Raw genomic sequence first — 26,157 nt, 5'->3', positions numbered from 1 at the left:
TCGCCTTTCATTAGTCTTCTATCCAAGACTGAGGATACGTCCGTTCCTTCCACTAGCTACACGACTCGTAGGATTAATACTAACATTGTGTATACACATCTCGTGTAACCAGGGTTTCGTCGTGTTCGCCAGGTACTGTTGGAACGTTGGTCGATAATATATATGTAACACAGTCAATCGCAATCATTTGTGAACGCCCTAAAAAATATCAGAGCACCAATGTCTTTTACATAGCTGGGGGTATGATCCAAGGACTTTTGAAGCGCTGTAAACTGTAGTTGGGTGAACGCTGGACTAGGGGTTCCAAGGGCAAGGGCCATGCACCAAGGGTCCTATCGGCCACTTCCTTAGCTTAGTCATCACATAAGTCAGGTGTCAGCATGTTCGTAGTGTAGCATCATCATCATTCATCTCGGTTCTTGCAGCAGCGGAGTCTCTAGCAGTCGGCACTGCTCCAACGTGGTGAACAGAAGAGATTCGAAACTAGCTCACTGGCAAAAGGTCAACCTAGCAGCCGAATCCAATCAGAACAAAAACAGAAGCACGTTCGCTTGCACGAACACCAAACAAGAAACACCCTTTTCTTTACGTCGCGTCACGCCCAAAAGGGCTAAGCTAGACAGCAGGCGTCTGAAAAGACACCTGCGAGATTTATAAAAGGGCTGTGTCTTATTCGACCTAATTACGTGGATTTCCAATCGAAAAGCTGATGCCAAACCCCAATAGCCTAAGACCGAGAACAACAACAGGACGTGCAGTGACCAACACCCGTTCAAAAACTAACTGGTCGGATTGGACACCAGATACATCCACAGCTTCCTCGCCACTTGATACACCAGAGCCTTCGTCTCACAATACACCAAGTCGATCGCGTAACTCGTCCCTTAGCAGCATCGAAGAAGACGAGAATAATAACAGTGCAGTCCCATTCCCGGAACTCGCAGTCCCAGAACTAGACCTGTGATTACCCCTAACTCTCTTTAAACCACCTCAACGCCATACGAAAAAAGAACCGCTCACATCACTCTCCATCACGCCAGACTACGACCTAGACACTTTCTTCGCATTAGCACAGCCGAAAGCAACCATGACCATGGAGACTCCGCAAATATTTCATGGGGACGGTCGCAAATCAGAGAACCCAGCGGACTTCTTAAAGTCGTTCAACCGAGCAATGAGACAACAAGCAGTAACTTCGGGCAGCGACAAGTTGGAGGCGTTTAGCGATTATTTAGGCACGGGATCAGAAGCAGAAGTTTGGTTTAAAGCACTCGTATCTACGCAGAAGGCGAACTGGTCGACATTCGTCACCGCGTTCGAAACTCGTTGGCCACCAATCATAATAGCAGAAAAAACCAAAGCGGAATACGAGAAGGAATTGCTAGAGCACAGATTAGCGGAAACGGAGGTGGGAACGAAGACTATCCTATACGACAGGGAGTGTTGGGCACACGAGGCATGGGCCACCAAGGCATTGCAGCTGGCTATGAGCGCAGGAATCGCAACAAGTACCTCCATGATCTGGCAGATCCGAGGATTATTACCGAGCGTCGTCAAAGATTTGTTGAAGGACGATGAATATACGGATTGGACAGCTTTTACCAAGGAGGTCAAGGAGTTGAAAGGAACAAGGTTAGCGGAGAAGAAGGAACAGAACACGAAGCAAGAAAGAGAAGTCAACATGCTACGAGCTGATGTAGCCCGCCTTCAGCAACGCAACCCCGCACAGAATTCCATCGCAGCTCTCCAGAACCAACTATCGAGAATGTCAATCAATCCGTCGACACTGCCCAACGCACCTCTATCCAATGGCACAGTAAGACGAGTACCAACACAGCAAACCAACCAAAACGCCCAGCAAGCGTTTAGTCGTCAACCAGCCACAGCCGCACAACCAATTGCTATCACGGAAGATATGAAGAACAAGATCAGACAGTTAATCGCATCGCTCCCGCACCACCCAGATAGTCCAATGGGTCATGCAGCGTACAACAGTCAGATTAATCAATGGAACGCAAAATGGGGAGAAAGCACCCGGGTCAATCACGAGACAGGTTATCCGCTCAAACCAGGTACAGCAGCCATTGCTTCCAGTGAATGCTTCGCATGTGGCACCCACGGTCATAACGGAAGGAACTGCCGGTTACCAATGGACCATGCAGAACGACTATCGAGAAAGGAAGCGGCGTGGAGAGCAATTGTTAGTAAAGCCCTTGGCGCATTCAACAGGGCCACCGCAATCCCCATCTCACTCGTACTTGACCAATTCCCCCAATCATCTTCAGCCTGGATCGAGGAAGTCGCAGAGTTTAGCGAGGGAAAAGAGAACGGGTCGGCGTAAGAAAGGATATCACGCCGACCCACCACCTTAGGAATATCCAAGCCCACGAGAACGTCCTCGCGCGGGAAGAGGCTACGCACGAGGACAGTTCTACGATGTCTAGCCCCGAAACTCCAGCTTTAGCTATAGCCACCACATGTACTACTATGCATGACGCAATCGCAGTCGTTGATTTGTACACGGCCGGCCACACGCAAACCAACACAACAAAGCTGGAAAACGGGGAAAGCGTCCCGTTCATACACCAGATAGCATTAAGAGGACCACAAGGAGAATTAGTTCGAGTCAAAGCTTTATTTGACGACGGAGCGATGGTTGGCGTCATGTGCACGACAATATTTCAAAAAATCAAGCATAGACTGCATAACTGGACCAAGTCTTCAAAACGCTTAAGAATGGCCAATGGAACCATAGTTAACTCCATCGCCAAATGGACAGGAACAGTGGAAATTAACAATGTTAAGGCTCAATGCGACTTCGAGGTTTTCGATAGCGGCGGTAGTTGGGGCTTCTTGTTCGGGAAGCCAATGCTCAAAGCCTTTGCGGCAGTACACGACTACACGACGGACGTAGTCACCGTATCCGACAAACTGAATTCAACGATCATAACGAACCAAATTGCAAGACCAATGGCCCTAGAACATGCGGAACAAGGAGTTAGTCTAACGTTAGATATAAAACAGAGGGAAATGACAATGGGGGGTATAGGCGAACCCCCCTCGAGGCAAGTTCAAGCGAATCGTATCAGTGGAGCAAAGCCAAGCACTAATAGCACCCACGAGCGTCAGCATATACCGGGTCAACAACCCATGGGACAATGGAGGAAACCGGAATATATGAAGAAGAGAAGTAAGGAAGAGAACGGAGGAGAGTCGAAAGAGAATATCGAGCAAAGGGAGAGCGTCGAACAGGAACACGAAGTGGGGAGCGAAACGCTCCCCTCAAGGGAAGTTAACCCGACTAAGTCAACACAGCAGAAACTCGTAATTGACCAAATCAACCCTATAGAACACGTACCGGGAATAGATGTCATCACATCAAGTGAAGACAACGAGTTATTGGGTGAACTCCCTGAACCGACACCGCTGCTGCAGAATCCGTCAATATACACAAGGCAAACGGACCCGTTCAACACAGCTCGAGTGGCTGCAATCACCCGTCAGATAATGCTTGGAGACGATCTAACGGAGGACAAACGCAAGGAGCTCGAGGAATTCGTAGCGAACTATGCGGATACATTCGCCTTAACGCTCAAGGAAGTAACACCTATTCCAGGGTCAGCGATCAATCTAAACGTGCCAGAAGACGCAGTCTTCAACTTACGAATCCACCAACGTCCTCTAACACCAGAACAATCCAAGTTTTATAACGCTAGAGCAAGCGACATGTTAGAAGCAGGACTCATAGAACGAGCACCGCCAGAATTGATCAAGTGTGCCGCTACGACCGTCATAGCGCAAAAGGCCCATGAAGCGGGAGGACTGTCGCTCGACGAGCTACAACACAGAGTCAACGAGCAATGTCAGAGCGCTGGACTACACCCAGCGTTCGAACTACCACCTCGTGAAGTAGAACCCCCGCAAACGCCCAACGACACAACAGACAAGGGCCCGAAGAAATGGAGAATTTGTCAGAATTTCGCGCAGCTAAACAAGGTCACAGAGGTCGCACCAATGCCTCAAGGCGATATCCTGGCGAAACAACAGCGTTTAAGCGGCCACAGATACATCTCCGTCTTCGACTTCGCCTCGGGATTCTACGCTATAGAAGTCCCCGAAAAATGGAGGCCGTATCTAGCGTTTTATGTGGAAGGGAGGGGCTACTTTTGGTATAAGCGCATGCCTATGGGCATCACAGGAGCGCCAACCGCGTTCTGTGACACGCTAGCGGAACAACTACACGACTTATTAGTACCACACTTCATGGAGTTGTTCATGGACGACGGCGGATGCGCAGCACATACCTTCCGAGCAATGATGGACAAGCTAACTACCATATTCAAACGGTTCCGCGAATGCCGTTTCTCGATAGCGCCCAGCAAGACACGTCTTTGCGTATCAGAGACCGAGTTGGCAGGAGGGACAGTAGGCCGAGACGGGGTGAAACCGGACTTGACAAAGCTAACGGCCATAGTAGACTGGACACAGCCAGAAGACGCGATGAACCTCGTGTCGTTCCTAGGGCTAACGGGATTTTACCGCACATTAATCAAGGCATACGCAAAGAGAGAGGGTCCTTTAAGAGACTTACTGCTAAAAGTCCCAATGGACAACGCCCACTCGAAAGCCTTGTATAAACGAACAATGAGCAGTTTCAAGTTAGCCCCCCACAGGAAACCAGAACACACCAAAGCTTTCTTAGACTTGAAGATCGCAATCACGTCTAGACCGGTACTCCAGGCGCCAAAGTATGACGGATCGCACTTCGTGATTACCTCGGACGGATGTTTGGATGGTTTTGCCGCGGTATTGTCGCAACGAGTGCGAACGCAAACCCCGACAGGCAAATGGGTCGAAAACCTTCACCCTATTGGATTTGCGTCAAAAAGAACGTCACCAACCGAACGCAAATACAAGTCGTACCTTTTGGAATTCGCAGCACTCAAATTTGGCCTCGACAAATTCTCGAGCGTCATCTGGGGGTTCCCAGTAGAAGTCGAGACCGACTGCAACGCGCTTAAAGACACGCTCCTCAAGAACAATCTAAACGTGTCGCATGCAAGATGGCGCGAAGGCATATTAGCATACAACATAGTCGATGTTCGACACGTACCGGGGAGACTAAACGTAGTCGCAGATGGGTTGAGTAGAATGTGGGAAGGACAGCCACACGTCGAAGGAGACGGTAGTGACTGGATGGTTAACGAGGACTGGGAGGCGAGGACAGGGCTAATCAATGACATACTTTTCGTTACAGCAACAGATCCAACGGTTGACGTTCTCCGGGAGAGGTTCGCGGAAGAGAAAGTATTCAAAGAGGTCATAGATGCCATCTACGACCTAGACCACGGGATGGAGTTACGAGATAAGAAGAGGGCAAGGCATAGGGCGTCGCAGTATATGGTAGACCAAGGGAAACTATGGCGTATACGAGGGAACGACGCAACGAGGGCACGAGCGAAGGTCGAATGCGTCAGCAAAACGGAAGCCCGCGCACTAGCAGCTAAAGCGCATGAGGAGGGAGGGCATTGGGGAAGGGACGCAATTAAGATTGCGCTCCTGGACCACATCTGCAGTCCAAAGTTAGATGCTTCGATAATGGAAGCCGTCAAAGACTGTCCAAAATGTAAGAATTTCGGACCGACACACTTACATTCCCTTCTAGAGCCGATAACGAGAAGACACCCGTTTGAGCTATTAGTCGGTGATTATTTGACGCTACCAAAGGGAACGGGTGGATACACGAACCTAGGCGTCTACCTGGATACCTTCTCGCAGCATACCTGGGTCTTTAAGTATAAAACCGCAGGGAGCGCAAAAACCACTGTGGATGGTCTAACTAACATATTCAACAGCTTCACACCCTCAGAAACCTTCATGTCTGATGGGGGCAAACACTTCAACAATGACGCAGTCAGATCATACTGCGAATCAAGAAAGTGTAAACTCCACATTGTCGCTGCGTATTCTCCTTGGATTAACGGTTTGGTGGAGGGCACTAACAAACTGTTGTTGCATATTCTCAAGCGATTGTGTGCGCCGAGCATAGGTGAAGACGAGCCTCAAGAGATGTCCTGGGAAAGACTCCCAAAGACATGGCCGGATCACCTAGAAGAAGCGGTCCAGGCCTTAAACAACCGCCTCTTACCAGCGCTAAAATTTTCGCCAAAGGAGTTGCTTCTGGGTCTAGTGGTCAACACCCAGAAAACTCCTCAAGAAGATAACACGTCGGCGACAACCCAACTGGACGCATCAACGCACATCGCGTACGTGGAACAACAGCAGTTAGACGGGTACGAAGAAATCCTCCACCACGCGCTTAAGCGGAAAACAGCCTTTGATAGAAGAGTCACGAAGCAGAAGCCGGGAGAAGTCGTCTTCAAGCGAGGACAGTTAGTACAGGTCTACCGGAATGACCTGGACTACACGTTCAAAGCGGAACGAAAATTATTGCCAAAATGGTCAATACCACGCCGTATCAAAACAAGACTACGGAATTCGTACACGTTGGAAACTCTAGAGGGTGTTGTTCTACAAGGGGAATATGAGGCTAGAAGGCTGAGAGCATTCACGCCACGGGAGGGCACAGTATTGGCAAAGAAGCAAGAGGAGTACGAAGAAGGGTTGAAGGAACAAGGCGCCGAGGAAGAGAACAGAAATAGAGAACCGGAAGAGGAAAGGGAAGACGAAGAGAATAGAGAAGACGAGGAGAGTGGAGAAGAGGACCAGGGTGAAACAGATTAGAGAAGAGAGACGGAAGAGTACAGGCGTCGAGGGCGGCGCCGGTTGTTTTTTGAGGGGCGCATGGACTAGGGGTTCCAAGGGCAAGGGCCATGCACCAAGGGTCCTATCGGCCACTTCCTTAGCTTAGTCATCACATAAGTCAGGTGTCAGCATGTTCGTAGTGTAGCATCATCATCATTCATCTCGGTTCTTGCAGCAGCGGAGTCTCTAGCAGTCGGCACTGCTCCAACGCCATGATCGGACAGGAACTAGGGTGCGTTCTGAACAGGCATGCAGCAAACCCAGGCCATGAGGCGAGTACGCCATCCAGTAATTGGGATGTGAGGACGCGTGATCGTTCCTGCTGTCCCCGTAGCACCAGCGACGGCGGGAGGTGTCGAAGCAGTGGCATTGGCATTGGGAGGTGGTTGCTGGGTGGGATGGGCATGGGCAGTTTGCGAAGAACTGGCGGTTGGCTTCTTTCTCCAAGCGTGATAGTTTCTCTATGCGAGAAGCAGTCAGTGATAAAGAAGAACAGAGAAATGGGGGAAACGCACAGGCTTGCCTGCTGTGCATGGGACCTCGACTATTGGTGGCTCCCGCAGCTGTGCGTCTGATCCATCTCGTCTGCGCACCGTGCCAGAGACTAGGTTTTGAGTCCAGCTGAAAGGGCTGGACCAAGATTGCGTGTGATGACCAGTCGCTCTGTGTTGGTGTCGTCGCCAGAATGAGGGAAAGCGACTGAGGGTGCGGCTGTCTTGTTGTCCATGTGATTGAGTATAAGAAGTAGACAACTAACAATGTATCAATCAAACCATTCAATCGTAGATGGAAACCGTCATGTACATCAGCACGTCGTGTACCGTCAAAAAACCCTGGGGGTATTCGAGGACGTGGAGCATCTTTGATCTTTGGAGCTGATTGTCGGGTAGTATCAACCTGGGGGAGTAAATTCGTTGTCAGTGTGGTCAAGGATGAAATGTATCCAAGCTCACATTGTCGGACAGAAGGCTAGCGTCTTTGACAATAGCGGAAAGATCCCATTTGTATAGTAGTAAGGGGTTATCAATTCCCGATATGGCCGTCACTTGGGCAGGTGAAAATTGAACTCGCTTCGTGACAACCGTGACTACAAGCTGAAGAGAACACGCGATCACGTGAGGGCGCTTCTGAAGTTCGGAACAGTACTTGCTCAGTTCAACTGGGCCACACTCAAGTTCGCCGTGATCGTGAATGGCATGATGTGAGTCTCATTCCTGGTATCTGCCTTTCCTTTTCTATCCTTGTATGGCTACTGCCCAGCCCAAAGGCACTGGCTCTGACATGCGGAGCGTGCTGTGCCATCAAATCGTCACCTGGGCACAGCAGAGGTTCGGTGTGCGGTGGCACAGGTCCGCCTTGGCAGTTCTTGCGTCTGGCATTAGATCGATGGTCTCGTCTGAGACCACGAACGCCCATAACGAAAGACTCAATTGCTTGTAATCCTTTTGTGCGTCGCCCAACTGTATAACAATCGATTCCAAGATGGCAACAGTGATCAGTTGAATGATTCCGGTTGCATCATGATCAAGGGGTGACAGAACACTCGGAGCATCAAGCAGTGACGTGGTATTGCACGATGTTCCCGTCGCTGGTACTTATCAGGTACTATCTCTGATGTGTCGAATAGAATTTCTCCTTTAAAGGCTTCTGGCTGTGTTATATCGATCTGGAGGCTCAAAATAACCAGGGGGAATTTCAATAATGCCTATCGATCATCATACTTAAGTAACCCTTGCAGGGGTATCGTTATGAGGGCTTGCGGGCAGGTACTACCACAAGGCGCATACTGATTTTTCATACTGACATGTCTTCCCTGTCGGTCTCAGATCTCGCGAAGATACAGACGGTCAAGGTAAGCGAAGTTCTGCTTGGCCCTGATATACTCGACGCTTACATTATGTCTAATCCAGTACGCTAATCGTGAGTCTCTGTGGATCGTCCGAAAATTGAATGGCGGCGCTGACTGTTATTTTCTTAGTGTGCAGTCTTGCAATCCTCGTGAGTATCAAACACATTTCTTGTGGTTATGGCTCAATATCAATGTCTCCTTCGATGTCGCAGGTATTCGATTATTGTGTCACTTTTCCCGAAGAGGTTGGAAAATAATCTGTATGTCCGCGAGCGTTGTTCTGATCACTCCCCACAGGTGAAATGGACCTGGTTCAAACCATGGGATTCTACTCGCGTCACCTTCGCCATTTCTCGATATCTGCCTTTCGCAGGTGTTGGAATGACTGCATACGGCGAGTCACCCCACTCCGATGCTCCTTATCTTGTTAGTTGCTGATGGGCCTATCTTAGATGCATTGCGTGTCAGCAGTCAGGTAAGCCTTGGGTGGCGAATAGTTTCTATGATAAGCTGATTGCATGTGCAAAGTGTGCCTCTACTCTGGAAGGAATTAGTAGTGAGTCGGTGTGCCCAACAATTCATTTTCACTAAGCTCAACAACGTGAATGTCAGTCGTTCTCATTCCCGCAATAGGTATCGCTGCTGCGGAAAGTGCGACTTCCTCATGCATGTTAAGGACGCAGTGAATCATACTTACTTTGCAGGCCTGCTTGTTCTTCGAACCTGGGCGTTCTGGCAAAAGAGTAAAAGACTGATGATCGGGTTAAGGACTTATAGTGTGGTGCGTGTTCTGCAGAGCATGCGTCAGAGCATACATTTTGATTATTGCAGTTGACAATTGTCGCCGTCATTGTCACATGCCTCAGCCCTAAAATGTTGATTCCAGGGGGTGTGTGTTCATTAGTGTTCACGAAATAAATGTGTTCTAATATGACTATCAGAGGAGCCCCCTCTAGGAACGTGTTACTTCGAGAGCACCCGCAATTATGCTGTCCCATACATGTTCTTGGCGATGTTCGAAAGCTGTCAGTGATTATGCAAAGCGTTATATTGGCCTACTTACTCACAACCAAAACGTGCAGTGATGCTAGCCCTTACTGTGTACAAGAGAGTTCACGACTACCGAGGTTTTCAAAGCGGAATAGTAGTAACACTGTACCATGACGGCATCTTCTACATGATGTGCATCCTCAGTGGGTGGAAATATTTGGCTCTCAAGATAGTATCGTCTAACATGTTTCGGGAAGCTATCACACTGGCCAATGTGATCGTTGTAGCTGCGCTTCCGGTACGTGTATCGGTCTGTCAAATCCTGCCACTCACTCACTTTCTGTAACTTGGTTGTAGAGTGCCTATAGTAATTTGTTTGCCACGTACGTCACAGGCTGCATTCTGGTTGTTCGCTGGTTTGATCTCGAACCCACTCCGTTAGGCTACAGCCGGTCACTCATAGCGTCTTGGCATCACGAATTCTATTCCGCATTCGACATAGCAATGAGCGTGAATATGAGACGTCGTCCATGACGCTGTTAGACCCTGTGAACTTTCTACGACCCCCTGCCATGTCAATTGGTGGAACGACCAGAAGTGCAGTTTGAGGGGATATATGCATATGTAGAACCATTGTATCTGTTAAATCAGAAGCTTCTCCTCTTATGTGATATAATATACGACTCAAATTATGATGTTAAAGGGCCATGATACAGCGAGACCTAACGGCATGAACGAATTAGTGGTTCATTCCCGACCGGCTCTTTGTTCGACCGTGCGTAGTCCGATGTCAAGGCTTTTCATGCGACGACAGGATAATTCTGCATCATATGCCTGAGATTTACTTCCGTAAACCTCGTCTTGAAGTCAATAGCGCATGGCCTGTCATTCGGCATCGCCCCGGTCATGAAACCCAAGTCATGAAACGGCTTTGTAGGATCCAGAGTGAGCTGGAAAGCCCAAAGAATAAGAAGCGAATTTATGAACACCGATCTGTAATAATCGAATGAGCTCAGAAGTTCATATGCGGAATAATATTCGTACCTGTTCGCAACATGTTGAGTAGGGCATATGCTGGAAGGAAGGAATGTCAGAGAAAGGATATCTTGAAAGACGGTGCTTACCGCCGACCAAACCCGTAGACGAAGAACTTGAGATCTTCTCTCATGCGGCCTTGGTCATTAATCCAGCGCTGAGGCTTGAACATGTCAGGGTCGGGGTAGACTTCTGGATCTCGAGAGATGGCCCTGACGAAAAGACCATTGGATATTTCGTATCTTGATGTACAAGTGCTTACCAATGGTTGCCAGATACTGTAGTCCCAGCGGGAATGCAATAGTTTTCCTGCCAGTGGATCAGGTCATCCTTCGGACGAAAACTTGAACAGCACTTACCCAAATCACGTCTTCAGTCGTTCGGTGAGCAAACCCTGCGAAGTGAACCGTGTAAACTTTAGGTACATGACTGACGATCAAGATACCGACCATTAGCAGCCAACGGTCTCCATCTCAAGGCCTCAGAGATGAAGGCTTGAAGACAAGGAAGGGATTCTTGGTCGGTGAAGGTCGGTGCTGTACAAATCCTTAGATTGGTAAAAATGCAAGAGAAATAGAGCTACCTCGGTGCCTTCCGATGACCATATCAAGCTCGGCCTGTACTTTAGCTTGTTCCTCGGGAAAACATGCGGCTGCCATTAGTACCGTGCATATTGCCACAGCAGTCTGACACTTGGTATGAGTTACACATCTTCAGACACAAAGGAATACACCTCACTGTATCAGATCCGGCTCCAAACAAGGCGCCACCAAGAAACGCCATCTCGGTCTCGTCAAATGATGGAGGCGCTCGTTTTCTAGCATATATTTCGCAAACGAAGGACCAACATCCACATTGCTCTGCTGTGGAATAATTCAAACATAGTCTGAATGTTGGTAAGACTATGCGTGCTAGTTGCTGTTTCACACGGTTGAGCTGATTTGTGTAGAGTTTCCTGGTGCTCTCAAACTGTCGTTTTAAGTCTAGACCATACCAAGGAAGGTATTTGAGCCATGGAATCGAGTCCACGAGGTAAGCACCAGGGCGCAAAGCTGTGCGAAAGCTTTCGAAGAGGCGGTGAACCTCTCTGACTTCGGTGTCACTTGCAGACGTGGGTGTAGTTTTCCCGTATGTTTTTTTAATAATACTCGCCGCAGCATAACTTCAAAATTTTTGTAAGTGATGTGCTATCATAACGCGAACCCAGCAAAGCGCTTACGTTGTCGCGTGGTTCTGGAAGTTGTATGGATCATCAAGAATGTCTAGCACTGTGTTTCTCGCGTGTGACATCTGCAGAGGCTGATAAGCCTCAGCCGCTTTAGGCTGGAGGTGCGAATGAAGTGCTCTGCATCACGTTGCAGAAGTGAGATAGGATTATCTTTGCATTGTATCGCTGATAGCGAACCTACGCATCCGACGAAACCTGTCCCCAGCGTGCATAAAACCGATAGCCTGTCCGCCGCTAAGAATTTCTCCAGCAGCAATCATTCGAGGACGATCAGTTAGCGATCCGCCCTGCTTCTCCATGATATCCATTACGGCCTGCAACAGAATGTTTGAACCTAGACATTACTTATGACAACCCAGTGTGGAAGACTGACTTTATGACGGCCGATGATAATGATCTTCTCGGTTCCTGAACGAATGGTGATGAGAGGACCGTACTCATCAATCCATCCCGCTATAGTGAAAAATGAGTTGATCAGCAAAGGAACGCAATTAACATTAAAATTGCGACGACGACGATGTCTCAATTTACTTGCGAGGAGGCAGGAAGTGCCCCAGAAGGCGCGAAGTGGGAGGAGAAGGTGGGAGAGGAAGGCCGTGCTCTGATTTAGGAAAGTAAATCCAACTCGCTCCGGCTAGTAGAAGACCCCCGGCACCGAGAACAAGCTGCGCGTTATCAGAAATGGGCAGGTCAAACATTTGTACCATGGCAAATCGGGAGGACCGCAAAGTTGAATGTTATTGAAAGTGCATTCAAGCCATGGCTTTTATGCACAGTAATCGTAGTGTCCCTGAAGATGGCACCTGGAGCCCTTGGACCTGAAGCCAGGAGAGGGTTTGTCTTTAGCCATAGTAGATGGTCAGCCCTTACGCATTACACCCATTGGCGGTTCGAAGTACACCGTGCTAACGGGCAGGTTGGAGTCGGCTAAATTCATTTGGTAAGTGTAATGAGGTGGGCTTATTGGTTTCAAGGTTCCACAATTGCGTTGTTTTGTTTGTGAATGATGTGTTTTTGAATGATGTGCTTGCGAGGATGCGCTCATTTGGAGTTAATGAAATCGAATCGACCAAATGTCCCACCTGTGTGTCACCATAACCGTTACTAATTAGTAAGAGTGATGTAATAGCATGTTCCTCACTAAGTAGGGGCGTTTACCTATACTGCAGCGCTTCAGCACGTTCCGCAGCAATCAGCAGTGACTTTGCTAGGAAAACAAACCTCGGGTATACCGGTATATTATATAAGGTTATAATTAGGCTGCAAGACTATATTTAGGTTTCCCATGGTATTATTATATCCGCTTAATCCCGTGCGCCTCTTGCCGACACTTCTCCGGCCTTTCCCACGTCCTCCACACAGCCGTGCTCACTGTCATGCACAACGAGCACCACTGCAGCCTTCAAACCTTATCGTTTTCGAGTGTGCTTTTTGCGCTTATGATACCATGGCCTATCCTATACCATCTGGCGGCTTGGGACCCCTTTTAACACTGGAATTTGCTTGCTCATCAAGAACACATGTTGCATCACCACTACGTTTCGCACTGTACACGAGCCTGGACACCTGTTGCTGAGCGCTGAGCTCCCTTCAACATGTAGGCCACATGGCAGCAGCCTTGGTGGGCTGCTCGCATAAGCGAGATGTTTGCTCACGCCCTTTTTTCAGGTCCATACTTAACATTCAACATCCACCATGCCCCCAAAGCGCCCTTCGAGGATGTCTACATCTTCACGGGTGAAGATGACTGTTCTCAATGGCGCATCTCACTCACTACATACTACGACAACTTCGTTGACGCAAATACGGCGTGAACGACTACAGGACGAGCGTAGACGAGCTGAATCAATACGAGGTATGTGCTATGATAATCCGCCCATCCCCCCTCAGCAACCGCCCCCCAGAAAATAGTCGCATCCGTTCTCTTATGGCGGAAGCCCAACTAGAGGCTGGAGAACACTATTGCGACACGATGTCGTATGATGATGCTGCACCCGAATATGACGACAACGACAACGACAGGATAGATATTCGTGAGGGTAAGCAGTTGGAGGACAGTGAGCTGTTTTCAGATTTCTTCCAGAGCTGTGGCCCGCAGCGGTCAATATTTCTGTTCCTTGCTCGTTGCTTTGCTGATTTTTTTTGCAGCGGTGTCACCAGTCGTAAACACCAAGACCATCGTACACGATCCGAACGATATCGTCGTGCACACACTGCATGGACGCAGCAGATGACGTCCCTTGTTCATGCTTATATGTCATGGAAACATCGGTCACGTCCAGAACACGCCACAGATAATCAACCTCAAGCACTCGATGAGCATATCTTTGGTGTGTCTGTCATTGGGCTCAGGGGTAAGCTTTTAGTTTATGCTCTTGATTGTTATCACAAGCGTTCTAGCAGATTTTAGATTTAACGTGAATGTCGCCCAACGGCCCGACGAACCTGCCAACTCTGCGCTGCTGCGCATGGGCTTACTCGGCTGCTCGCCAGTGCAACCAACAGTCGCTATTGATCTCACATGCCTAGAACTTTATCATCAGATTCGCCGTCGTCAATCGTCATTTAGCATGCAATCGATTACAAAAGTTCTCTGCGCGCTTCATAATGTAAGTCTTTTATGTATCAAATAATGTGTTACTGAACCAATGTTTAGGTAACATATTCGCAGTACTTACGCAATCAATTTTCGATTGCGTTTGATATCTACCTCGAAATTCAACGCCTCGTTCAACTACAGGTCGACCGTGCACTCGGCAGAGACCACGCCGACTGGCACATGTCAGGCGCTTGTCCGTGTTGTGCTTTTGAGGTGAGTATTGATATTTGAATAAATTACTGATTAAATATCGTGTTTTCAGCAACCGAACGAGCCGCCCCTTAATCCCCGAAGGCTTCACAGCATGGACGGCAACCATTCCGCCAAACGTTTGGATGGTTCCGGCTCAGCAGATGAGCGCGTCTTCGACAGCAGGTACTTCATCCCCACGACTGCGGTGGAGCTTTTCAGAGACGACGTTCGCAATCGGCCTGGTGAACATCATAGTGGCGAGACTACTAATTGTACAGAAAATTGGACAGCCACCAAGTCTGTGGAGGAGAACAAAATTTTCGTCTTCGAGCAAACCGGCATCTTTATCTTGGCGTGTCGCCATGGCTTTGTAGAATGTGTTGTTGAGATGAAACGAAGCGGAGAGCTGTGAGTCATTCTCCGTTCTACTCATCTGATGCTGACATGATTTCGTTAGTGCCAAGTATGGACTCGCCGTGACCAATCGATTACTTGACATCTGCGGGAATGATCAAGCTCTGGGCCATGACATCGGCTGTTCATCGCGCAAGACCATCGCAGCGAGTTCTATTGGTGCGAGAGCCAAGGCACTAAATCTTATTGTCGCAGTGAACAGTTTTCATGGATACGCTCATAACCGCCGCTGCCAGCTGCAAAATCATCCTTTGTACCTCGAAGGTTTCGGCAACGAGGATCTAGAAACCTGTGAACGTATCTTCTCGAGTTCTAATAGTGCTGCAGTTCTCATCCGCCACGCGTCCCATTTTCATTGGACGCAATTTCTCGATCTTCACTTTGACCAATGGGATCGCGACAAGTATCTTGAATTAAGTAAGATTAAACCTTGTTGATCAAACTACGATCTTGTTCGTTAATGTGACTAAAGGTCGCTTCTTATGCAATAATTATGTCCAGGCGCTCAAAATCATCGAAGATTATACGCCCTTGCTTGAGGAGTTCAAGTCCCGGAAATCGCTCGCTGACCAAGACTTCATCCAGTGGCATCAAGAAGAAGTCGAGTTTCTTAGCAACTTAGCTATTGAACCACCATCCGATGTCCTTGCAGTGGCATATGTCGAGGAGCTTGAAAAGCTTCGGCTCGCTGAGTTTGTAGTTGGCGCTAGCATGTTTTTTTTCACTTACCCTCGAAATTTAGGTCAGCGTATGGCAGCGTGACATCGGTGCCTTTCCTCATGTATACACCCACCAGCTTTACGCAAACTTCAGGTTTGAACGCCAGTGCTCGGAGGCAGTCAAGAACAGTTGAAGCAGAACGCGCATCAGTGCTGCGCAGGTATGAGTTGCAAATGAATGTGGTGGATGATTTCGAGCGGCGGAATGGCATCAATGAGCGTTGGACAATAGCGCACCCTGAATACACTCAGGCACTGAAGTATTCTCATGAGCGCCGCTTCATTCGGACTGTGGAGGAATTGGAGGGCCTAGTCGTCCAACGCTTATTTGAGTTTTCGAAGGCCAACCTCGTAGGCACAGGTTTGTCTTGCAATTATCTGTGTGGTCTCATGCTCATTACTGCGAGGAGGCTACAAAATGCGGAAACATATTTCCAAAGCCATCGCACGTCGATCTGCCGCTATTCGCTCAGCGCTCGAGAAGTACAACAAGTTAGCCCCTCTTCAAACACCACCTCGGCCTATCCTCGATTATTCCGAAGTTGTGGGGTATGCTACCCTTGGGGAGTTCTCGCTCCTCAAATATTCTCGCCATGACCTCCTTTCCAAGCCATGGGCCGTCCCTGACAATCGGGAAATGGCAGCTAGATATTTCAAGGTGGTGAGGTCGCATGAGGAGATTACCCGCTTAAATGTCGAAATACGTCGCCTCGACGCTTGGGTCGAGTATGATGATGCGAAGATGCTAGAAGTCATTGAGACATTAGCGGTTGAGGAAGCTGACTCCCTTCTTGCTGCAGAGTTCAGACAACAGTACAATGAACGGCACCGCATCAACAATATTCACCGCCATCGTTTGAACAAGATTCGTTACCTCAAGGGCTACAGTGGCCCGGCTGCAGCGCTGTTGCATGGTTCTGTGGAGATAGAGAACTTGGATGACGAAAGGGAACCAGTTGATCTCGGGGAGAATGACGAGTTGAACGACGAAGCTTTCCGTCTTGAAGATGCCATTTCTCACCTTTAGGTTGTAATGTAGCGTTGTATTCATTATCGTGACCTTATGCCCAAAAATGATTGCAGCGGTGCGCTGAAGCACGAATTCAACTACTACTACCCCTTGAATCTCTAAGTACTTGTCTTGAAGAAATGGGGTGCAACGAGCATAAATCACATTGCAGTGGTGCGCTGAAGCACGAATTCAACTACTTCTACTACCCTTGAATCTCTAAGTATTTGTCTTGAAGAAATGAGGTGCAATGAGCGAATTACAATGCAGTGGTGCGCTGAAACACGAATTCAACTACTTCTACTACCCTTTGAGTCACATTGCAGTGGTGCGCTGAAGCACGAATTCAACTACTTCTACTACCCTTTGATCCGTGGATAGGCTGTTGAAGCATGAATTCAATGACTTCTACCCCTTCGATATGCTTGCCTCCAGCAAAGATTTGGTCCAGATAAGTATACTACGACAATTTGGCGATGCAGAGGAATACATTAACTGTTCGATGGCATTTTGATAGGAGACTGGCAATGATTACATACTAGTATACTCGCTTCAAATTCAACATGTGCGAGCCTCAAGGCTTCCTCAAGTCACTTTGCTCCAGCGCTGATCACACTACTGTAAGTTACCAACAACCATGACTCCTGCAGACCGTCTGGAATATCTTGATCTGCATGGTCAGACAGTGAGTATATGTATTCCTTAAGTTTGAAGTTGTTCTCATCATGCTATGAACAGAAACACTATTTTGAGATCAAGCTCACCGCCGAATTCGTTTTCGAAAAGCGTCCCAACATGTTCTGCTGGTATCCCACTACCAAGACTACCGTCCTTGCATCTGAGCCCATCGAGTGCCAGATTGAGAAGACCATGCTTGAGAAGATCCACACGGACTTTTCCTGTTCAATCGCGCATCAAGTCTGTCGCCGTTGGTTCGACTGGAGGCCTGTAGAGCTTCCTCCGAAGCTGCTTCAAAGTAAGTGTTTCTTCATTTTGCATCGCGGCGTCCACTGAGAAATTTGATTGCCTCAGGGCTAGATGCATTACAACGGGAAGAGCTTGAATCCAAGCGCCAAACTCAAGACATGGGCACCTCATCTTACATTTTCCCCAATCCTTTGAGCTCTCCTGCGATCCCTAATGCCAGCATACACGGATTTTCAATTGTCGATCCTCGATCCTCAGCCATTAGTACACAGCCGGACGACGACTGGAGATATTCTCTTAGTTTATATTCCTCGCATTCATCGAGACACTTTTCGTCAACATCTGATCGTTCATCGCTACACTCACTCTCCGACGAAGACACCGACGAGCTTTCAAAAACTGCTGAGCTTTTAGCAGAAGGTATCACCATTCGCACCAATCGACAACTTATCACACAGCCATTGTCTGCGCGTCCTCTGAAGACTCATAGACAACATTCGGTCCCTCTTGCACGGCCACAGACTCCAACAAAGACTGATAGACAAGGTCCAGCACCCAGTATTGCAGGGCAACAGACACCAAGAAAGAGCCGAACTATACGGGTGCAGACACCAATGTCTACATGCCCTTCGCAGCCTCTGCCGGTTGTTATTGCACCACCTCCAAGCCCTCCTCCATTCATAATTGCACCTTGCTCTCCTCGCTTGAAGCACACGGTCTCATCGCGCTCAGCATTGCACACTGTAGTGTCACCCTCTGCAGCACCTATCATTCAAAGCCCTCTTCCAAGCCCTCCTCCGTTCATAATCGCACCTTGCTCTCCTCACTTGAAACACATGGTTTCATCACCCTCATCAGTGGCGCGCCCTCCTCCAAGCCCTCCTCCGTTCATAATCGCACCTTGCTCTCCTCGCTTGAAACACACGGTTTCATCACCCTCATCAGTGGCGCGTGCTGTGGCGTCGCCCGTCAAATCAAACATGCATCAGCTTTACGTAAGTAGATCACAAACTAATTCAGCTTCGTGGGACTGACGTGTACTTAGGACAAAACCGGAGGAGTTAGCACGGCATCGCGCCAAAGGTCAAGGGTCGAAAATGGGCCACAGAATCCGATCCAGACCTCAACGTCAATTCGAGGGACTGAACACAAAACCAGAGGAGCCAGCACGGCATCGCGCCAAAGGTCAAGGGTTGAACAAGGGCCGCAGAATCCAGTCCAGATCTCAACGTCAATGCGAGGGACTGAAGAAGGTAATATTTCGATCACAAATCACATTTACCTGATGTCGGATGCGCGTTTGACTGGGCGTCCAAATGATGTGGCCTCCGAGCGTGTTTCCACGGAAATTAGCGCTTACCTTCATGACCTTTCGCTTCACGCTACAACAATGGATGAGATTTGGAGGTGCATCAACCAGGTTGACGGGTATGGTCCCTTGACCTGGCAAGCGATTCTTGTGAAGCTGGGGATACCCGAGGAACGGATGAAATATATTCTCGCTATCATGGCACGTGCAAGTAACGATCATTGTCAGATTTGTGAGTTTAATTCGGCACTTCAGTGGGCGCTGGCTAATTTAAATTTTCTGTTCTAGCTAAATAGTATTGTTCGTTTACCTTAGCAATGCATTTTTTGGCTCTAACCCTGTTTGACTTCGGCAATTCCACAATTCTAAGGCGACGCACATGGAGCACTAGGTTTGATTTGTTCCCCCCACCACTTGCACCATGGCTCGTGCTCCGAAAACTCACCGAACTCGAGCAAAGTTGACGGCCGCTCAGAAAGCAGAACGGCGGAATAAATTGGACGCTTTGACAGGTGCCATCGACAATGCCAAGGAAGCCTATGCGCAGGAGGCTGTCGACATTGCACAAGTACATGGTCGGTAAGTTTGGTTTCGACGACCCGCTGTTCTTGTGGCTGCTCGACTCACTCATGTTGTCCAGTTCCCTCAGGTGGACTCGTAGCCAATTATTCCTCAGGAGTCGCATGTCACAACAGCGCCGAGGTGTTAACTCGTGGAACGGCTTCATCAAGGCAAAACTTAGGGAAGAAAATGAAGGTGAAATTCAATCTATATTTTCTGAGCTTCATATTGACAATGATTTTTTTAATCGAGATCGTGAACGGGGCGATCGCATTAAGCTTACCCAATTCATCGCTGAGAATAAGGATGAACTCCTTGAAGCATATTCATGCCTCACGTTTGCTCAAAAGCGTGCTTACAACGCAGAGGTTCTTCAAGCTCGGACAGAAAAGAGTCATGTCGCCCGAGCAAATCCAAAGGCAAAACGTCACGACATCAATGCAACATTCACAACGATGGATCGCGAGGTAAGTCCGGGTCTCGTATTATAATGTTTGCTGACTGACATATATCTAATTCTAGTGGATGGCCCTCTGTGCTCGAACCGGCACGGAGGGCTTTTATGTTGGAGTGCGCGGGAACATCGAAGATCTCTCCGAACCGAAGATATTTTTCACGCCGAAAGCCGAGAAATTTGTCAAAGAGGTCCTTCACGTCGAACCACGACACTTGGGTCTCAAATTGGAGGCTTTTGTGGTTACCGGCCTCGGTATGATTCTAAACCTTTCGATGGCGAGGATTATATTGATTTTTGGGTAGACGAGAACACGATAATTACGCGCCAACGCCCGTTGAACAAGCTCATCAGCGATTGTCGCACAATCATTCAAGAAGAGCTTGGTGAGTTTTAATCCCTCAATGCTGATGCACTACTGATCATCAAGTCATAGAATCGATTGCGCTTGAGAAGAACATCAAGAAGGCTGTCAAAATGAACTACGTCAACTACGAGCGCAACATAGTCGAGCACTGCGGTGTCGCTCTCGTGGGCTGGCCACTGCCCGGACCTGTTTGCAACCCAAGCAAAGTTGGCGGAAGGGCAGAGGTTCAGAAATTGCTTGACGCTCTACAGAGAGAACCTCACCACAGGGAATCTTGCCATTGGGTTGTGCTCACGGACGAAGAATTGGTTCAACGAATGACGGAAAATCGGGCACGTCACTCACGTGGAGAAGCAGTATATGTTGCACGGAAGAAGAGGAAGGTTACGGGCCCAGTGCACAAGAGCAACACCACCATCGACACTGATTCCGAAGACTCATCGGATGACGCCTCCACCAGCGATGAGTAGTTAGTTTTACAATCAGCCTATGTGTATCTTCTGCTGCGTGCAATATACTGCCGAAGTTTTCACCCTCCGAAGTTTTCAGTCAATGCACTAAGTAACAAATCACAACCGCCATGACATGTGAAGCTAGTGGGGGCGAGTTATTGATTGTCATGCTATGCACAGACCACTAAGACCAACGAGCTCGGTGTCATCAAATAATATCACATTGATATACAACATAAACTCCTTATACATGTATGGTTCTAGTGTTTCTGGCGGTCTAAAGCAGGCAGGTGGTATAGGATAGGTCATGGTATCATAAGCGCAAAAAGTGCGCTCGAAAACGATAAGGTTTGAAGGCTGTAGTGGTGCTCGTCGTGCATGACAGTGAGCACGGCTGTGTGGAGGACGTGGGAAAGGCCGGAGAAGTGTCGGCAAGAGGCGCACGGGATTAAGCGGATATAATAATACCATGGGAAACCTAAATATAGTCTTGCAGCCTAATTATAACCTTATATAATATACCGGTATACCCGAGGTTTGTTTTCCTAGCAAAGTCACTGCTGATTGCTGCGGAACGTGCTGAAGCGCTGCAGTATAGGTAAACGCCCCTACTTAGTGAGGAACATGCTATCACATCACTCTTACTAATTAGTAACGGTTATGGTGACACACAGGTGAAATGTCCAGGATCTAAGTTTAGAACAGCCGTTTCGGACCACATGACGGTGTCAAATTTTGTGATGCCTATTGAGTCCCGCGGCGATAAGCGTTTTTCCATCCACGGTCCATGCCACGCATGCAGCAAATCCCTCGAGTGTTTTGAACAATTCGCCTGTGTTGGCATCCCAGACTTTCAAGCCATCCCCAGCCGTGGCAATCATCTTGGCATTAGGCGAGTAGCAAACCGCGTTCATGGATTGCCCTGCCTTGATCGGTCCGAGGATTGTAGTGCCACTCTCAACATCCCATACTCTGAATATTCCATCTCTGGATCCGCTCACCACTTGTCCTCCGTCTGAACTCCAGCACAAAGACCTCACTTCATCTGTGTGCCCCGTCCATTTTTTGATCACCTTGCCTGTGTCGATGTTCCATAATCTCACCGCACCATCTCTACTCCCACTTGCTAATGTCTTGCTGCCCGGCGACAATGCTATGGCCGCCACTCCTTTGTCTGTGTCCTCCCATGCCTCCCCGACCTGTGTGCCCGTCTCCAAGTCCCAGACTCTAAATGAGCCACTCCATGAATATACGATGATCCGCTGTCCACTGCGCAGATGCAAGATGTGTTCGATGCCACCGTACCATGGCTCACCTTCGATGTCATTTCTTGTAATCTTCTTGTAAGGTATTCTAGCTGAAGTTTGTTGCTCCGCTGGGGCCGGATAAGGCATGGTTTTTGTTCGGGGACTTACTTGAAGTGCGCGGTATAATTTCAGCTCTGAAAATCACATGCCACATGAATATCACTTACTTGATCACAATCCAGAGGTACACAGAAAGACGGATGTTGAAACAGCTGCAACGAGTGGGTGTCAAGAGTCAAGCAGGGAGGGAGGTCGCTGTTAAGTCCTCCACAGCTTTGCAAACTTCCCTGATATTCGCTCCACAGCTTATGCACTGGCTGTGCAGGTTAAGCGCCGACCTCTATTCTCTGATAATGCGTACCCAGTTTTGTCATCTTCATTGACCCATCGACATCGCGTCTTAGAGCCATGCTATCCCGCGAGCCTGTATCACTGTTTCTCTCCACTGGCCAAATATCATTCTGTGGTCTTCCTATCCATCCCCTCGCACCGCATTTCTATTCGGTACAACAAGATGTACCGTGTCCGACCTTTCAATGCTGGAAACGAGTTCTTTTTCAAATCATAATCTAGCAATCCTAGTCACATTCTTCCAGTTTTCGTCCAATCAGTCTTTCTTGTCTTCTCGCACTCTATGTTCCGTCTTCGGAGGAACGTCGCAGGTCTTTGAAATCCCAACAAACCAGACTGAATATCTCGACCCCCAGGAAGAGATTATTCGTAGCTTCGTCCACTTGGGTAAAGACTGGGATTCAAAGAATGTCTCGGTAAGCCGTTCTTGGTCATTGGTCAGTATTGATATCCTACCATCACAGAAGAACGCGCTGCTCGGATCCTCGAGCATCTCTTCATGTACGAACGACGAGCTCAGGGCTCGTATCACCACAGTACAGGGAGGAACGTTTTGATTCCAGACCCGAATTCACAAGCTCATTGCCGCACAAGTGAGATTATCAACCTTCACATCCTCGCTCTTTCATCATCGCAGCCCAAGCCGTCGCCTGCTCTTGGACACATTCAATCCTTGGGTATGTTGAGATTTGGAACGTGCTCTATACCACTGAACGTGCCTCTATATTATCCTTGGCAGCTGGCCTTCGAGAACACACGTCATTCAGACACTTTTCAGGGACGATGACAGTTCATCTCCTCAACATATCTTGGTAACACCAGCGATTTGGCACAGCTCTCAACAAGCAGCTTCGGTGAGATGAGCATGGCTTCACCCATCGCTGGACCACTCCACAATGTGGGCGGGGACACCGATATGACGGAGAGGCTCATGTTCTCCAAGGCACACAAGACATAGAAGACGCAACGTGGCCTTTGTCAATTCCTGTCTGGCACCGTTGAGTTACAAATGAAAGGGGTGGATGGATGATATTGCGAATATGCAGGCGGATCACTCGTAAGTCCCTGTACTAATGCTCATCATGGCCACAGCACTTCGCATGTGTTGGAGCAGGCATCATGCTGAATTTCTACTTTACCACTGTGAATGTCGATTGTGCGAGACGGACAATGCGCATCACAGTTTCTGTACAATTGAACATAGCGTGAATCAATTCTTCTACCAGCTATTTTACAACGCACTTCAGTTTGACGCAAACACATTTCGTTGCTCGAGGTCCTTGCCTACTTCCTCTTGTCAACAATGAGAAACTATAACATGATGCATTCGTTTCTTTATAAGAGCCCAGACAGTAGATTGCCTATAAGAGTGCAGGGGATACGTAAATTCCTGCTCGGTAGTCATTTTTTATGATACTCTTCGTCAGTCATCACTCGTGATCTCGCCCGTCAATGGATCTACCGACGAGATTCATGCCTGGCAGATAAATAAAGCGGAATGGGACGGCGTTAAACGTTTCTGGGATTAAGTAGTATTCCAGGACCTGTATTCACGTAAAGGGCACGATCGGACAAGAGCTAATCTGCATTTTGAATGGGTATGCAGCAAACCCAGGCCATGAGACGAGCACACCACCCAGTAATTGGGATGTGAGGACGCGAAATAATTCCCGTTGTCCCCGCAGCACCAGCGACGGCAGGAGGTGTTGAAGCCATGACAGTGGGGGGTGGTTGGTGCGATGATGATGGTGTGCCCTGGGGTGCTGTGTGTTGCTGGGTGGTATGGGCATGGGCAGTTTGCAAAGAGCTGGCAGCTGGCTTCTTTTTCCGAGCGTGATAGTTTCTCTGCACGAGAAATGGTCAGTAATAAAGAAGAACCAAGAAGAGGGAAAGAACGTACAGGTTTGCCTGCTGTGCATGGGACCTCGACTATTGGCGGCTTTCGCAACTCAATGCCCGATCCATCTCGTCTGCGTACCATGCCAGAGACTAAGCTCTGACTCCAGCTAAAAGGGCGGGACCAGGATTGTATGCCATGTTCAGTCGCCCTGTTTTGTTTGAAGGGGCGTCGTCGCCAGAATGAGGGAAAGCGACCGAGGCTGCGGCGTTCATGTTGTCCATGTGATTGAGTATGCGGAGTAGACAACTAACAATGTATCAATCAAACCATTCAATCGTAGATGGAATCCATCACGTACATCAGCACGTCGTATACCGTCAAAAAAACCTGGGGGTATTTGAGGACGTGGAGCACCTTTCATTTTTGGAACTGGTCGTCGGGTAGCATCAATCTGGGGAGTAGATCCGTTGTCAGTGTGATTGAGGATTAAATGTATTCAAGCTTACATTGTTGGACAAAAGGCTAGCGTCTTTGACAATAGCGGAAAGATCCCACTTGTATATGGGGGCGTCACGTCCGGCCGTGGCGGTGATGAAGAACAATCCATCTGCAGAAAAGGTTGCGCACCACACCTGATCAATATCTTCAGCTTCATGATGGAGTGGTGGTTCGATGGGCTGATTGGTTTTGAGGTTCCATAATTGCACTGTCTTTCTGGCGTAGAAATTGTAGGAATTGCCAAAACTTGCGAAAATGTGCTCATTTGGAGATAATAAAATGGAACCGACTATACCAGGCTCTTCAAGTTCCAATTCAAGAACAGCTGCTGCAGACCACGTGGCAGTGTTGAATTTCGTGATGCATTTGTATGCCCCGGCGATAATTGTCTTTCCATCGGAGGTCCATACCAGGCACGAAACAAATTCCTCGATTATTAATGTTGTGAGCAATTTGCCTGTGTTGGCATCCCAGACTTTCAAGCAATCCCCGCCGCCCGTGGCAATCATTTTGGCATCAGGTGAGTAGCAAACCGCCTTTATGGTTCGCCCTGCCTTGATCGGTCCGAGGATTGTCGCACTGCTCTTGATATCCCAAACTCTGAATGTTCCATCTTCCGATCCGCTCACCACTCGCCCTCCGTCTGAACTCCAGCACACAGAGTTCACTTCCTTTTTGTGCCCCATCCATTTTTTGATGATCTTGCCCGTGTCGATGTTCCACAATCTCACTGCGCCATCTTTACTCCCGCTCGCTACTTTCTTGCCGTCCGGCGACAATGCCAATGCTATGGCCTTCACTCCTTTTTCTTTGTCCTCCCATTCCTCCCCGACCTGCATGCCCGTCTCCAAGTCCCAGACCCGAAATGAGCCATTATACGAGTAGATGATGATCCGACGTCCATTGGGCAGGTGCAAGATATGCTTGATGCTACCGTGACCGTACCGTACCACTGGCATGTCTTGGATGTTCCTTGTTGCAATCTTTTTGTAAGGCATTGTCACTGAAGTTCCTTTCTTCGCAGGGGCTGGATACGGCATGGTTTTTTGTTCGGGGACCCACTTAATGGACGCGGTATAACTTCAGCTTTTAACATTACCTGCCACACGAAACTCACTCACTTGATCAGAATCCAGAGGTACATGGGAACTTGAAGACAAATGCTGGAGAAGCTGTAACGGAGTGGGCATCCAGAGTCAAGTCAAGTCGTGAGGGAGATCGTTTAGATCCTCCACAGTAAGCTCATCCTCGTGTTCGCGTCACAGCATTGACCACTGGCTGTGCAGGTTAA

At 48.6% G+C, this 26,157-nt stretch overlaps 7 protein-coding genes across 7 annotated transcripts; 4 read left to right on the top strand and 3 right to left on the bottom strand.

The window, feature by feature from the left end:
- Nucleotides 1–6,992: 6,992 nt before the first annotated feature.
- On the bottom strand, nt 6,993–8,453 carry DEU56DRAFT_981255 (uncharacterized protein; the record flags this gene model as incomplete). The annotated part of the gene is made up of 5 exons (XM_041359828.1): nt 8,047–8,453; nt 7,719–7,859; nt 7,570–7,662; nt 7,281–7,517; nt 6,993–7,226 (listed from the first exon to the last, which is right to left on the bottom strand). Exons 1-5 carry the CDS (start codon nt 8,179–8,181, stop codon nt 6,993–6,995), a joined length of 840 nt encoding a protein of 279 aa, XP_041207698.1. The 5' UTR covers nt 8,182–8,453.
- Nucleotides 8,454–8,535: 82 nt separating this feature from the next.
- Nucleotides 8,536–10,679, top strand: DEU56DRAFT_808405 (uncharacterized protein). The gene is made up of 12 exons (XM_041353426.1): nt 8,536–8,617; nt 8,858–9,012; nt 9,112–9,170; nt 9,227–9,265; nt 9,319–9,395; nt 9,446–9,503; nt 9,556–9,639; nt 9,697–9,807; nt 9,862–9,902; nt 9,962–9,987; nt 10,047–10,597; nt 10,649–10,679. Exons 1-11 carry the CDS (start codon nt 8,570–8,572, stop codon nt 10,210–10,212), a joined length of 864 nt encoding a protein of 287 aa, XP_041207697.1. The 5' UTR covers nt 8,536–8,569; the 3' UTR covers nt 10,213–10,597; nt 10,649–10,679.
- Nucleotides 10,322–12,480, bottom strand: DEU56DRAFT_401556 (cytochrome P450). Its single transcript, XM_041346045.1, has 11 exons — nt 12,241–12,480; nt 12,045–12,181; nt 11,859–11,984; nt 11,378–11,801; nt 11,223–11,325; nt 11,089–11,175; nt 10,999–11,033; nt 10,902–10,948; nt 10,729–10,851; nt 10,649–10,678; nt 10,322–10,597 (listed from the first exon to the last, which is right to left on the bottom strand). The coding sequence occupies exons 2-11, from the start codon at nt 12,173–12,175 to the stop codon at nt 10,405–10,407; spliced, it is 1,299 nt and encodes a 432-aa protein (XP_041207696.1). The 5' UTR covers nt 12,176–12,181; nt 12,241–12,480; the 3' UTR covers nt 10,322–10,404.
- A 1,756-nt stretch (nt 12,481–14,236) lies between these two features.
- On the top strand, nt 14,237–16,818 carry DEU56DRAFT_738167 (uncharacterized protein; the record flags this gene model as incomplete). The annotated part of the gene is made up of 7 exons (XM_041348641.1): nt 14,237–14,476; nt 14,524–14,679; nt 14,729–15,066; nt 15,116–15,489; nt 15,545–15,785; nt 15,908–16,152; nt 16,199–16,818. 7 exons carry the CDS (start codon nt 14,237–14,239, stop codon nt 16,816–16,818), a joined length of 2,214 nt encoding a protein of 737 aa, XP_041207695.1.
- A 619-nt stretch (nt 16,819–17,437) lies between these two features.
- On the top strand, nt 17,438–18,873 carry DEU56DRAFT_913538 (uncharacterized protein; the record flags this gene model as incomplete). The annotated part of the gene is made up of 4 exons (XM_041357535.1): nt 17,438–17,485; nt 17,539–17,776; nt 17,833–18,722; nt 18,793–18,873. 4 exons carry the CDS (start codon nt 17,438–17,440, stop codon nt 18,871–18,873), a joined length of 1,257 nt encoding a protein of 418 aa, XP_041207694.1.
- Nucleotides 18,874–19,665: 792 nt separating this feature from the next.
- Nucleotides 19,666–20,888, top strand: DEU56DRAFT_738142 (uncharacterized protein; the record flags this gene model as incomplete). The annotated part of the gene is made up of 5 exons (XM_041348638.1): nt 19,666–19,792; nt 19,850–20,079; nt 20,120–20,306; nt 20,357–20,437; nt 20,488–20,888. The coding sequence occupies 5 exons, from the start codon at nt 19,666–19,668 to the stop codon at nt 20,886–20,888; spliced, it is 1,026 nt and encodes a 341-aa protein (XP_041207693.1).
- A 2,964-nt stretch (nt 20,889–23,852) lies between these two features.
- On the bottom strand, nt 23,853–24,509 carry DEU56DRAFT_901903 (uncharacterized protein; the record flags this gene model as incomplete). The annotated part of the gene is made up of 3 exons (XM_041356573.1): nt 23,853–24,072; nt 24,140–24,373; nt 24,429–24,509. The coding sequence occupies 3 exons, from the start codon at nt 24,507–24,509 to the stop codon at nt 23,959–23,961; spliced, it is 429 nt and encodes a 142-aa protein (XP_041207692.1). The 3' UTR covers nt 23,853–23,958.
- Nucleotides 24,510–26,157: the final 1,648 nt, after the last annotated feature.

This window comes from Suillus clintonianus (genome assembly GCF_016758775.1).
Source record: "Suillus clintonianus strain FC179 chromosome Unknown DEU56scaffold_43, whole genome shotgun sequence".
Taxonomy (NCBI): Eukaryota; Fungi; Basidiomycota; class Agaricomycetes; order Boletales; family Suillaceae; genus Suillus; species Suillus clintonianus.
This window is presented reverse-complemented; position numbering and strand designations above follow the sequence as displayed.

What these genes read in the sequence shown, in the direction of transcription:
- DEU56DRAFT_808405 (XM_041353426.1), top strand. Translation starts at nt 8,570, where the DNA reads ATGTCTTCCCTGTCGGTCTCAGATCTCGCGAAGATACAGACGGTCAAG. An exon ending in TAAAATGTTGATTCCAGGGG is followed by an intron (nt 9,504 to 9,555) that starts GTGTGTGTTCAT and finishes TATGACTATCAG; the next exon opens with AGGAGCCCCCTCTAGGAACG. An exon ending in CTACATGATGTGCATCCTCA is followed by an intron (nt 9,808 to 9,861) that starts GTGGGTGGAAAT and finishes TGTTTCGGGAAG; the next exon opens with CTATCACACTGGCCAATGTG.
- DEU56DRAFT_401556 (XM_041346045.1), bottom strand. Translation starts at nt 12,175, where the DNA reads ATGGATATCATGGAGAAGCAGGGCGGATCGCTAACTGATCGTCCTCGA. An exon ending in TTCCAGAACCACGCGACAAC is followed by an intron (nt 11,802 to 11,858) that starts GTAAGCGCTTTG and finishes AAAATTTTGAAG; the next exon opens with TTATGCTGCGGCGAGTATTA. An exon ending in GGTCATCGGAAGGCACCGAG is followed by an intron (nt 11,176 to 11,222) that starts GTAGCTCTATTT and finishes GGATTTGTACAG; the next exon opens with CACCGACCTTCACCGACCAA.